This window comes from Lissotriton vulgaris, chromosome 2_1 (genome assembly GCF_964263255.1).
Source record: "Lissotriton vulgaris chromosome 2_1, aLisVul1.2, whole genome shotgun sequence".
Taxonomy (NCBI): domain Eukaryota; kingdom Metazoa; phylum Chordata; class Amphibia; order Caudata; family Salamandridae; genus Lissotriton; species Lissotriton vulgaris.
The window spans coordinates 1,431,744,694-1,431,758,720 of record NC_141687.1 but is presented as its reverse complement, the minus strand read 5'-3'; the positions used below and the strand labels follow the sequence as shown (position 1 = coordinate 1,431,758,720).

The following is a 14,027-nucleotide window of genomic DNA, read 5'->3' as shown; positions in this document are numbered from 1 at the left end:
GCGGGACCAGGCCCAAGTCATCCTTGTGGCTCCGGACTGGGCACGAAGATAATGGTATCCCGAGCTACTCAGCATGTCAGTCGATCCCCCGATTCTTCTGCCTCTTCAGGAGGACCTTTTGTCGCAGCAGCAGGGGAAGGACCTCCACTCGAACCTGTCCAGTCTCCACCTACATCCGTGGAGATTGAGCCGCGGCAGTTGAGGCCATTTGACTTGCCTCCTGAAGTTTGTGATGTGATTCTGGCAACCAGGCGTCCCTCCACAAAAACGGTATACGCCTGCAGGTGGAACAAATTTGTGGCATGGTGTACAGCAAATGCTGTGGATCCACTCTCTGCACCCCTTTCAGAGGTTCTTCTCTTCCTTCTTTCTCTTTCCCAGCAGGGCTCTGCGCTGGGCACTATCAAGGGCTATCTCTCGGCCATTTCAGCCTTCTTTAGGCTTCCTGATCAGCCTTCTCTTTTCAAATCTCCTGATTCTTGAAAGACATCGCACACATATTTCCTCCTGTTTTCTTCGTGATGCCTCAGTGGGACTTGAATCTTGTTCTAACGTATCTGATGTGCGCTCCTTTTGAACCACTTCATAACTGTCCTTTTCGTCTTCTGCCTCTTAGGACTGCATTCCTGGTTGCCATCACCTCTGCCAGGAGAGTGAGTGAGCTCCAGGCTCTATCTTCTAAACCTCCTTTCCTCCCTGTCCATCCGGACATGGTTGTTCTAAGGACTCGTCCTTCTTTCCTGACTAAGGTGGTCACAGCCTTGCATATCGGGCAGTCCATCACCTTGCCCACCTTCTATCCGCCTCCACATCCCTCGAAAGAGGAAGAGAGGCTCCACCGTCTGGACCCAAAACGTGCGCTCTCATTCTATCTGGACCGCACTCGCCAGTTCCGGGTGGACGGCCAGCTCTCGTCTTGTGCATCAAGGTTTGCTACTCTTTGGCGAAAAAGGAGCCTCCTGTTGGGCTGCACGCCCATTCCACTCGGGCCACGGCGGCTACTACTGCCCTGGGTCGGGGAGTCCCCTTGCAGGACATCTGCCAGGCAGCTACATGGGCCTCGCTGCACACGTTTGCTAGGCATTACTACAGGACTTTCTGGTGTGATCTTGGTTCTCAGACCCACCACCGGGGTTTGTATTGCTGGGGTATCTATTCTAAGGTAGGGAATCTAACACTAACCTGCTTCTTTTAGATGCACAAGTTACTTAACTTCGGTAACGATATATCTGTAAGAAACAGTAGTTAGTGTTAGATTCCTTACCGCCCCACCCATACTGCTTGTTCTGCGAACCGATATCTAGGGTTAAGGACATCCCTTTCAGGACCCTAGTTTCATGGCACCAGTGTTGGTTTCTATCATGGCTCTGCGTTACTGGTGCGGAAAGCTATGCACAGAACTGATGTCAACGCGCGAGGGCGGCGTCTAAGTACTCCAACGACGTCATCCCAGCGATCACGACGCCGACTACGGACGCGGAGCGGCAGACGACGCCTACCGACGCGCAGGGATACTGCTGCCGAAAACTTTCCGGATCCAGTCTGACGCCTGGGGATATTCTAAGGTAAGGAATCTAACACTAACTACTGTTTCTTAGAGATATATTGTTACCGAAGTTAAGTAACTTGTGCTTTATTTCCACAAGCATGGTATCCCAATGTTGCGCAATGGGATATTTCCTCCCTGTGTAATGACAGGATTTCTGCCTGAGCCCATACTATAGGTGAGTTTTTCCAGCTATTTAGGACTGGAGGTTCTGCGCGTTTCCATCTTTTTGTTATTAACCGTTTGGCAATTATAAGGCCTAGGTCGGTGAACCTTGCTGTGACTCTATGCTTTAATCTGGGGTAGAAACCTAGTATACATTCTTCCCATGACTGTAGGGGTGGTCTTCCAGTGTACTTCGCTTGTGCTTATATAATTTCTTGCCAATACACGCTCCGGGAGGCGCACGACCACATCATATGAAGGAAGTCTGCATTGATCGGTAGACAGCAGGGGCATGCCAAGGTGGTCATATTAAAATATCTGTTCAATTTATCTGGTGAGAGGTATTCTCTATGTGTAATGTACGTTTGTATGAGGCGAAATTTAGGGTTTCTCTGTATACATGTGGGGTTGGCAAATATAGTCTCCCATTTGCGGTCTGTCCATGGGCCTCCCCTGTCTTCTTCCCCTTTCAAACGTAAGGTTGTCATAGGTTTTGTTGTGTGCATAAGTAAAGCCTCCACAAACCAGTGTATTATATGTGACCCATTGCCCATCACATGCAAATACTGTATCAAGAGATGCATCTTTGGCTCTACAGTAATGTCTCCCCTGGCCGCTGTGAGCGCTCTCTTAATGGAGTTGTGCAGTAAGAATTTCCCAGTGGGCAAGTCATAGTCCTCCGCTAGAGTCTCGAATGGAATCGGTTCCCCGTCAACATACGGGTCTCCCAATGTTTGTAACTCTGCGCTGCGCCAATGCTTAAGTGTACCGACATAGGTGCCCACTTTTCCTCTGGGGAGTTCCCAAGAGTGGGAGCAGTGGGGCGTATGGCACTGTAATTCTGGTGAGGTATAAGCTTCTCCTTTAGCAGAGGTGGGCTAATTAAAGGCAGGCCTGCGAGGGGTTCGCAGGTGGGGCGATCGGATGGAACAGGTGACATATCTGAGAGCGGCTGCATCAAGGCCGTGTCTTCAAGGCCATGACCGGCGCACCATATTCTGGTGTGAACATGGACTTCTATGGGAATTCTCAAGGGTATATTATCAAGCCCATTATCGCTGCTTTAGCAGCAGTTTCCTGCCGCTAAAGCGGCGATAATTTTAACGCCGTTCTTGATAATATGCCCCCATGCCGGCTAGGGAAAGAGGGATCTAAAGGAATAGTCAGTACCTGACAAACTAACAATGCTCCTGTCAGAACTGATGAGAGGATGGGGAAGATATGAATGTTTGTAAGGAGGTGGCCCATGCACTGTTAAATCACCAAGATGAACAGCTACCTTAGGGAACCCATAAGAATGTGTTATCCTTTCTGCCAACAAATAGAGCTTGATGCAGTTGATATATTTGTCATCTTATGCTTCACCTGTAGTGGTATGTTATCTTATCCTTATTTGTAAACGTTAACAGAAGACAATGGCTGTTGTCGACTGGAAGTGATATACCACAATCTACCAATTATGAATCACTATATGTGTATATAAGCAACCCCAACGTTAGAACTGCACCAGAGTTCCTCAGAGTTGGAGTCAGATTTATGCCTGGCAGCTCAACCCCAGCAACCCGTCCCTCAAGGGTATGCCATGAATAGATCAATTTGTGGTAAGCACTTTGTTTTAAGCTGTTTCTGTATATACTATACCAAAAAGAGGTATAATGTGCACAGAGTCCAGTGAGTACCTAAAGGTATGGCAGAGGTTAAAGTGGATAATCTTGCTCTCAATTTAGTGGTAGGTGGGCTGAATACAGTATTGATTGAAGAATGTTGAAATATACTTTTACAATCTATTGTTACTTTTGTAAATGCAGTACAATTACAGTTTAGGCTTTGCAGTGTACTGATAGGCAATGCAAGGTTTTGGTTTGAGTTCAATGCAGTCCGATGGAGGAAGATATGGTTAGTAACTTACAGGTAGGTACTTGACTTTAGAGTTCAGTCTCTGGTTTTGTGACTCTTACACTGAGCACGGGTCAAGACTGCACAAAGGGTGCACCCTCAGCGGCACAGGGGCGGCCGAGTGCGGAGGTCAGAAGTGGGGTTGGTGCCCAATGCAAGACTGTGGAGACAGGGGGTAGTCGGGAGATAACCGCTTGCATGTAGGTACCTGCGGTTTCTGGGCCAGGGCCCAGGGATCAATGGCTAGCACATAGTGGGCCACAAGTTGGCACTAAGAGTGCACCTCCAGCAGCACATTGGTGCCAGGGTGCAAAGTAGGAGTTGGGGCTCCCACTAGAAACCAATAGAGGTCATCGGTTGAGGAAAAAGGCTGCAGGCTTGAGCCAAAAGACTGGATAAAGGGAACCAACAATTGGAGGGGAAGTTGGAGGGTTGCTGGACACTGTCGGTTGGGCACCCTAAGGTCTACGGCATGTGGATGCAGGGGTTTCTTTTCATATCGAGGTTTTCTCACCGGTTCCTGTCACAGTCAGGGGGACAATTCATGATGAGGCTGCTGGTGGCGTGGTGAAGGTCGGCAGAGATCGTCCAATGCTGGATCCCAGGTCAGGTTTCCCGGGGAGACCTCGCTGAGGGGGTTGGGCTGTGAGCATCGGATGCAGAGTGGCGTAGACCAGCGGTTCCATCCGAGTCTGGACTTGGGTTTGGTGGTGGACAAATCCGATGTCCACGGGAGATCAGAGTCTTTCTTAAAGACAGGACAGGTCTCCGGGGCTCTTGGAGCCTGCTGTTCTCAAGACTCGCCAGTTTCAGCTCACAGGGTCTCTGAAGCAAGAGACAAGCCAGTAGAGCTGGGGGCAAAGCAGTTGCCGTCGTCCTCTTCTCTGCAGCAGGGCTCTTCGGTCCTTCTTCTTAGGTTGTTGGAATCTGAGGAACAAGGTTCAGGGGAGTCCTTAAATACTCAATTTAAGTGTGTTACGAAGGTCAGAGTGCAGTAGTCAATGGCTACTCTGCCCTAGAGTGACTACACCCTTTAGATGCCCCCTTCCTTGAGGAGAGGAGCACATTCCTGCTCCTATTAGGCCTAATTATCCCATTCAAGATGGAGAATTTCTAAGAGAGGGGTTCACCTCAGCTCCTGGCCACCCTAGGGGTGTTCCAGGCGTAGGCGGACACTCCTACTTTGCTTATTCATTTTCCCATCTATTCTGCCACCAAAATTGGGCCCAGGATCGGGGGGGGCATCTCCACTAGTTGGAGCTGCCAGGATCAGCATAACACAAGTTGAGAACCTTTGAGGCTCACAGCCAAGTGCTGCTGTTCCTGAAAAGGGGAGGTGAAAAGCACCTCCACCCAGAGCAGGCTTTGTGTCTGGCCTCCCATGATGTCGGAAACCCGTCTGGTGGTGGCTGACTGTCAGCCAATGCACTAGGAGCTGGTCGATTTTCAGCGGATATCTCTAAGATGCCCTCTGAGTGCATTTTATAATAATTCCAACACTGACATCAGTGTGGGTTTATTACGCTGAGAAGTGTGATATCAAACTCCTCAGTAAAGCCATCATGGAATTGTGGAGTTCATGTTGACAAACTCCCACCCCATGTACTCCAAATGGCTTCACTGCACTTAGAATGTCTGTGAATGGTGCTTTCCCTGTCAAATCTGATCTTTTACCACAGCTGTGCACATTTCCACCCTGCAATTCTTCGGTTGTCTGTGGGTTGAATTGACACCACTCAGCAAACAGGAAATTGGAGTATCCCCATTCTTCTCTCCTGGGAAAGAAGCCTCTCAATTCCATCGCCATGGGGGGGCTGGCATCTCACTGTTTTTACTATACACTGACTCACTTGAAGACCCACTTTCAACATCAACCAGAGGACCAGCAGGTGTTTTTTCTTATAACATTGCCATTTTCACTAACACTGGCATAGTAATAGTAGATGATATCACACTGACCAAATGAAGTTCAGCACTGTAGAAGCACTACATCGGATTCTGCAGCCTTTTCTTACAGGACAATATGCTAATGCCGTTAGTATATTGTCCAGGATGTTCTTCTATAATAGGTTAAATTTATTATGTCATGAGATGTAACCTCTAGTCAGTGTCTGAAAACAGGCAAAAAGAATTTGAGCAGACATTGAGCAAGCAGCATATTTGTAAATTTACAGTAGAGGTGTGTTCTTTGGTATTGTTGCAGACTCATTTGAAATTCCATTTTTTCCTTAAATGGACAAAGCATCAGAATTGTGGCTTGGGCCCTCCTCTTTATTTATTTTTGTTCTTTTTTGGCATTTTCATATTCAGCACAGTACTCTGTTGTTGTGCGTGTCATAGACTTCTCCCCCCTCTTTCAGAACTTTACAGAAAGATAGCGGGCAGGTGTTGGAATGCTTACCAATTAGCAACTGTTATGTTTTTGGTCATAGGATCTAAAATAACGTGTATTTGTAAAGCGCACATTCACCCCCAAAGGGGCACCTTGGCGCTGAATAACAGGTGTTTATCTTTACTCAACTCAATGTTAATCTCTAGTTAGTTAATTGTAATATATATTTGATGCATAATTTTCCATTTATTTACATTATTTCAGGTGCGAATCCAATGGTACCTGCCCAAGCAGCAACTCAACGATTGATGAGAAATAAATCACACGAAGCTAATTCACCTGCTGCGATGCTAGAAGCTAAGAATCCATTCAAATTAATAACAAGTGCACCTAATGCAAAGGGTAGGCATTATCTGCAAGAACCAATTGTTACTCAGCAACAGGAAATACACCCTGCTTTCACTCGGCAGCGATTGGGCAGCAGTGAACATGGGCAAAAGTCTCCGTATCGTGGAAGTCATGGTGGTGTTCCCAGTCCAGATTCATCGGGCTCACAGATATATGGAGATGGCTCGATTTCTCCTAGGACTGACCCACGAGGAAGTCCTGAGGTTTTCACAAGGAACAATCTCAATTTCCATGCTGCACCCAGTTCCAGTCCTATACATGCAAGGACTCATTTGTCTCCACCGGTAGCAATGATTCATGGTTCACCAGTGCAGTCATCATGTGCAATGACTGGGAGGACTAATATATCTCTTTCCCCAACCTTGGCTACAAAAAGTCCTGTTATGAAAAAAAACATGTGTAATTATCCAACTAACATAGATATGCCTCGAGCAATGTTTCATCATAAGCCATCTCACGTTCCTCCCCCACTACCACCACCTCCTCCACCTCCATGTGTTCTTCAGAAAAAGCCATTAACTTCAGAAAAGGATCCACTGGGTATTCTTGACCCCATTCCTAATAAACCAGTGAATCAGATTCCTGTTCATATAAGCCCATCTAGTTTCCACTCTAGTGTTCACACTCAGGTCCCTTTGATTAATGTAAGCATGCCACCTGCTGTAGTTCCTTTGCCAAGTAATCTCCCTTTGCCAACTGTAAAACAAGGTCACATGAACCATGCAACTCATGTTCGAGTTCAGCATTCAGCTCCTACTTCGGTTTCTCCTTCACCAGTAACATCACCAGTCCATATAATAGCATCAGGAATTGGAAAGATGGAGGCATCTCCCCAAAGATCACGCTCATCTTCCACGTCTTCAGATCATGGCAATTGTATGTTGCCTCCATTAGGACCACAGACTACTTGTAGTGCTATTAAAGTTCCTGCAAGGTCACCAAGATCAACAGTAGGATCTCCTCGGTCATCCATGCCTTCAAGTCCTTCAACCAAACCTGATGGACTTCAACAATACAAGGATATCCCTAACCCACTGATGGCTGGAAGTAATGCACTGAACCCTCCAAATAATGCAGTTTTCCCTCCTGTACCTGCTGGTAGTGGTCCTTTAAAGACTCAGCCAGGTTTGCTAGGAATGCCTTTAAATCAGATATTGAATCAGCACAATGCTGCCTCTTTTCCCGCAAGTAGTTTACTCTCAGCAGCCGCCAAAGCACAGCTAGCAAATCAAAACAAACTTGCTGGTAGCAGCAGTAGTCAATCTGTAGCTGTTACCTGTGTTGGCAATGTTGAAGGTCATAGCACTTTAACCACCATGTTTCCTCCTACTGCTAACATGCTGTTACCAGCAAGTGAAGGACAAAGTGGCCGAGCAGCACTACGAGATAAATTAATGTCTCAGCAAAAAGACAATTTGCGAAAAAGAAAACAGCCAACCGCTGGAGTGTTGAACTTGCTTAGACAGTCTCAGATGGATAGCTCCGGAGTACCTAAGTCTGTACCTGATGTGGTTAGAAAGCAAGGGCAGAGTTCCTTTCCTGTGAATTCCATGTCTCAATTACTTCAGTCTATGAGTTGTCAAACCTCCCATATGAGCAGCAATAGTACCACTGGCTGTGGGAGCTCACATACTGTTTTACCCTGCTCTACAAATCAGCTACATTTTTCAGACAATGTGAACTCTGTCCCACTTCAGAATTCTGCACACACTTTACCTTTAAGAGGCGAAGGTATTCTCTGCCAAAATGCAAGCACTAATTTTGTCCGTGATGGCAGTCCTGTCCAGAATAGCCAGGTTACAGGATTGATGCATCAGAGGCAAGCCACTGGAAGCTGTGGGGTCCTTGGTCATTCAGGACTGGTGATGGGGAACTCTTTACATCTAAACCCACCTTTGTCGAGAATCCAATCAGCCACGACAATGATACCCAACAGTATTGCTAGCAGCTGTAGTCAAGCAATTTCTGAACAAGGTAGGATTTTGCCAACAAATTATAATTTTGCTTTTCTACATCATATGTGTAACTCATGATTTGTTCAATATAAACCAGTGATTCTCTGAATGCATTTCTCCATCAGTTAGACCAGAAAGCAAATCTTTCAAAATATAAAGTTGTTAGTTATTTTTCTTCCAAATATTGTACTGGAAGAACACGCCGCTTTTTGGAATCCACACTTCCAGTGTGAGTTCACATCAATGAGATTACTTTTCCTTGTGTCAATTGAGTGTTGTGTGTTTCAAGGCCTATCTCCTTTAGATTCCTTTAAATGGTGGGCCCTTTCAACTTGAAACATCTTCAGATTCCATGCTAGCGCATTGCCTCAAGTTGGCAACAGGTACAGCTCACAAATGTCATTCCATCTCCTAACTTAAAACGGCCACAGGTCGTGTTTACACAGTGGTGAAGGGAGGGGACCAGGCCTGAGGTGACGTGTGCAAACACGCCCTGTGTCGCGTTTTAAGTTGGGGAAATAATTCCCCTTCAATCCTGAGGGCCCCTGGGAGCCAACTAGCCCACCAGGTGCTTCCAGTAACCGCCACTGCGCTACGTTAAAGAGGTGGTCCAGGCCATGCTCCTTTTTTACACCTCTCTGCAACGCAGCTTTGTGGCGCTTAATGGAGGTACCTAGTGGACTAGTTGGACTCTAGGGACCCTCAGAATTCAAGGGGACCTAATCTCCCAACTTAAGACGGCTACAGGGTGCGTTTACACAGTGGTGACGGGAGGGGACGGGGCCTGAGGTGACGTTTACAAACGCGCCCTGTGGCGCATTTTAAGTTGGGGAATTAAGTCCCCTTTAATTCTGAGAGTCCCTGGGTCCAACTAGCCCACCATATACCTCCAGTAAGTCCACAGAGCTGCGTTGCAGACAGGTGGCCCGAGGCCATGCCCCATTTTACACCTCTCTGTAATGCAACTCTGTTGCACTTACAGGACATACCTGGTGGGTTAGTTGGCCCCCAGGGAACCTCATGATTCAAGGGGACTTATCCCCCAACTTAAAACGCCCACAGGGCGTGTTTGCACACCTTAGGCTCCCCTCCTCCCTTCACCAGTGTGCAAACGCACCCCGTGGCGCGTTTAAGAGGTCGTTTTAATCCCCCTGCCCTATTATGTACTAGGGGCTTACAGAGGAGGTCATGCTAATCACAGGGGTACCCCAACGCATAGTGTTCCCTAGTGTATGTTGGTGTTTTCACTATATTCTAAGTGTCTTTTAGCATACCACTGGGTCTAGGCCTGGTTAATCAGAGTCCGTTAACACCAGTACCTGTCTGAAAAAGTTGTGGGCACAAGATGATTTTGTAGCAAGGCCTCTTTCTGCTCCTTTGTTGGTTCTTTCTGCACATGTCTTGCTTCTTCCTGCACTTTTCTTCGTCTTTGAGGACTTCTATTGCTTCTTTCTGCATCTCTTTTGCTTCTTTCTGTGCGTTTTTCCTTCTTTCTTCACATTTCCTACCTCTGTAGGCATAGTTAGAAACAAGCATTTAAAAAACCATAGGTTTCAGGCATGTTATAGTTAGGAATTAGCATTTAAAAAACCTTAGAAATTCACTGAAAAAACCATAGGTTTCAGGGGCTTTATAGTTAGTTGGACATTTCACTCGTACAAAACCATAAAAATTCCCCCGTTATAGTTAGTTCGGCTAACTATATCTCGCGCGCCTGCAATGCACTGCTGATGACGTCACATATTACATCACTCATGACCTGGTCAGTGATATCAATATTGATGTTCAAAGACAAATGTACAAATTTCGCAAATAAATACAGTCATGAAAAATAGTGCAACCCTGTGATAAAAAATTGGTGACAAATGTAATTCATCTAAACTATTTAAAATTGACCTAAACGGTCAAAAAGAAAGAGCAGCTCATTACTATGTACAATATGACAGGCAACATTTAGTTATAATTCACAGGTAAGTTAAACAATCCTCACTAGCGTTCAGACCGTTAGGAGTCTTAGTATCTAGGAGAATAATGTGTCTAGTCTCTAATTTCCGTAGCAGTGCCTCACGGTCACCACCTCTCCTCTGAGGCGGGACTATGTCAATTAGAAAATACCTCAGGTCTATAGGATTTTTGTTGTGTTTTTTGTCAAAGTGCCGTGCGACTGGGTACACGGTGTTGTCGTTGGTAATGGCCCGTAAGTGCTGGAGTATTCTTTTGTACACCTGTGGTCTGGTACTTTCCACGTAACGCAGACCAAAGGGACATTCCAGCACATACACCGCGTACTCAGTAGCAGCAAAGATGAGGCAATCCCAGGAACTGTTGCGTATCAAATTTATTCAGTGCCCAACACCAAAAACCGCCATAACGCGTTTCACCCTAAGGAGGTTTATCTTCTTTTTAGTCCTCATCATGCAAGGTTTTGAGTATTCGAGTGTTTTAGCAATTTGGGCACCTGTTAAGAGCCTTTTTGACTAACTGTACCTTCTGTAGCCCTTCCCCGGCACTAAGATCACTTCCTAATCTTCGTGGGGGTATCCAATCAGCTTGTTAAGCATCTTTTAAGCAGCTTGCCCACTCCTCAGAGGCTGTATTCTGTAACCACTGTTTCAAAACTGTTAGCGCGCTGTGGGCTGGGCTTGTGGACCAGGGGCAATAGAAGTATCAGGTTGTGACGCAGGAACGAGTTGGACACCGGTTTGTGGGGTTAAAGAGGGCTTTATTGGAATTCCTCGGTTAGTCTTTAACATTAATGTTCTCCTTGTTCTAAACGTGAGTCTCTCTTTTGCAAACTGGCTTGGATCCGTTTTGGCGTTCGGGGGTTCTTCCTTCTCCTATTCTGGGCACAGCGCTGCCTCTCAAGGTCTGGTCAGGGTCCGGGTTTTATGCTGCTCCCTTGACTCCGGTGCCCATGGAAAGAGAAGACCAACAGAAAGGGAGCCGTTAGTTCAACTGTCCGCTGGGGTTTATGCACCGAGGGACCGGGTTTAGTGTGTTGGGAGAGGAGTCACCGGTGAACGTGCACCTCTAACCTATGCCAGTGAAGTGGGTGGGTTGTACACAGACGGTGAGGGTAAACGCGGGGTAAATGGAAACAAGAGGGGGGGGGGGCGCAAGACACAAACAGGGGTTCTGTACACTATTTAACACGCTTGCTCCCAAGCCGCCATACGCTGCCGTACCTGGGAAAGCCACGCTCTTCCCCCGGGAAAGTGGCACGGCGGCTCGCAGGGTCGTTGGCCTCCTGGCTTTCCCACGGACTCTCCTCCGCCTACTCCCAGTTGTTCTTCGGGTTCTCCGCTTCTTTCTTCGGTAACTCCGGTCTTTGGTTCTTCGTCTCCGTCTCCGCTCCTCGCCGTCTCTTCTGGGGTGATGTCACATGCCATGAACAACACTTCCTCAGTTTTAGCCAATCCGGACTCGCTGACGTGTGCAGAAGGCGGATCCACCTCCTCCGTGTATGCCCACTTAAAGGAGCCGTGTTCCTCTTCTTCGTGTTCGTCGTAATCCGTCCCCCATGACTCTGTCTGCAAGGAAGGAGGTTGTACTGGGTCAATTCTGGGTGCCCACCACTCCTCATCAGTCCGCAGCCTCACCCCGTTACACGCGCTTAATCATTGGACCTCAGGGGTTGCCAACTCAAAAATACTTATTCCCTTTCCGCCCAGTACTGTTCCCAATCATTCCAAAACTCCAGCCTTTTGCTATAAGACCCAGCCTTATCCAGTTTATTTATTCTAATAACAGAATTCGACCCTTCTTCTACTGTGGGGGGGTTGGGGTTAACCCACTTTATGCAGATCTCTTGCCTGGCCACTAGCACCAACATAAATAACATATTTCTAAGTCTTTTGTTAAGACTAGAGCCCTCCTGTAGCATCTATTTTCACCCCAAATATTATCAAATGGGCGCTTACCTGTATTTCTTGTTGGAGGACCTCGGAGAGGATCTTACCTACATTATCCCAATAAGACCAGAGGTGGGGGCGCTGCCAAAACATATGGATGTCGTCCGCTCTTTCTTCGTTGCATTCTGGACAGCTCCTGATTTTCTCCTTGTACATCTTCGATAACCTCTTAGGAGTCCAATATGCTCTATGTAAAGTGAACAAAAAGTTTTTTTTTCAAGGGTGCGGATTTAATCACATCCCCGCATGCAGCCACAGATACTTTCCATAGAGCCGATACATCCTGCGACTGCAGCGCCTTCCCCCATACTTCATTCGGTAGGTTGAAATCCTCTCCTCCCTCATTTATAAGCACCTAATACCAGTAGACTACTTCCTTCTTCTGAAACGTTTGTTTTATCTTCCCCTCCAAATCCACATTCCCTGGTCCGTCCTTTCCCGGAGTTTTGGCCCAGCTTGCTAACTGGTAGTACTTAAGTTTTGAGAGGGTTCCGCCAGTTAACTCTGCCAATTTTTCCCATGAAATGATGTTAGAGCCATTCAATATTTGCCCCCATTCCACAAACCCATTGTCTTTCAGTGGTGTTGATAGCACGTTCTTTAAGCATTCAGGCGTGCCCGGTGAGTCCCACATTGGGGCGTATTGACTGTAATAGGGGATCTTCCATGCGCGCCTCTGCTGAACCCATAATCTAATGGCTGCCCCTAAGATTTTCAGTCTAATCTTTTTGAAGAATTTTGTATGGCCGAATTTGTACAAGAAATATCTCCTCCTGGGCCCACCATTGCTTTCAAATATGCTGGGAAGCTATTAAGTGTACTACATAATACTCTGATGTTCTTAAAATTCCACACCCTATAGTATAGCAAAAGGTCTGGAGTGGCTATCCCCTCCATGTTTCAGTTTCCTTATCAGTTTCTTCATGGAAATTCTGACCCCCTTGGAGGCCCAAATAAAGCTGTTTATTTCCCCCTGTGCTTTGGCTATTGCTTCTTTTTTAAATTCTAGTGGTATCGAATTCAACAGGAAGGTGAATTTAGGTAGGATCATCATTTTGACCAAGTTAGATCGGCCTATAAATGATAAAGTAAGGGAGCTCCATGCATTGAATAGCTTTTTAGCCTCTGAATGGACGTTATTAAAGTTTATCTCAGTGATGTTCTTTAGGTCTTTCACAATTGTGATTCCTCAATATCTAATTTGAGCTCTTTCTAAATGGTGGGTGGACTGGGAGTTCCAGCACATTATTTCAGTTTTTGTTTGGTTAATTGGATACCCCGAGATATTTCCAAACTGCTGTAATGTAGCTATTATTTCCGGGAGAGAACTAGCCAAGTTATAAGTGTAAATCGTTAAATCGTCCGCATATAGCGCGACCTTCTTTTCCCAATCCAATCATCTAAACGGAGAGATGTGTGGGTTGGTTCTTAAAGCGCAGGCTAGGGGCTCAATGTACAAGTTAAACAGTAAGGGGGGTAACGGGCACCCCTGCCTAGTGCCTCTCTCTATGTATATCCTTTCTGTCAGAGACCCGTTAACCAACACACAAGAGGTTGGAGATGTGTATAGAGCGCTGACAACTCTTGAAAAGTTGTAGCCTACATTATAAGCTTCCAGTGTATTGTGTAAGAAACTCCACTTAACCATGTTGAAGGCTTTAGCGGCATCAAAGGTTGCCACCGAAAGGGTGAGATTTTCCTCTATAGCTAAATCAATACCTCCTAGCAATTCATGCGTAAGCTCCTGTATCTGTCTACCCCTTATAAAGCCTTTCTGATCCGTGTGTAATAGATGTCCTGTGCATGCTCCTAAT

At 46.5% G+C, this 14,027-nt stretch overlaps 1 protein-coding gene across 2 annotated transcripts in view; it reads left to right on the top strand.

Moving 5' to 3' along the window:
- Positions 1 to 14,027, top strand: part of MBD5 (methyl-CpG binding domain protein 5) — a 563,198-nt gene that overhangs the window by 197,185 nt on the left and 351,986 nt on the right. For both annotated transcript variants that reach the window (XM_086957256.1, XM_086957255.1), the window contains exon 6: positions 6,204 to 8,321. In XM_086957256.1, the coding sequence (XP_086813382.1) occupies positions 6,204 to 8,321 (2,118 nt within the window). The remainder of the gene's footprint in view (positions 1 to 6,203; positions 8,322 to 14,027) is intronic.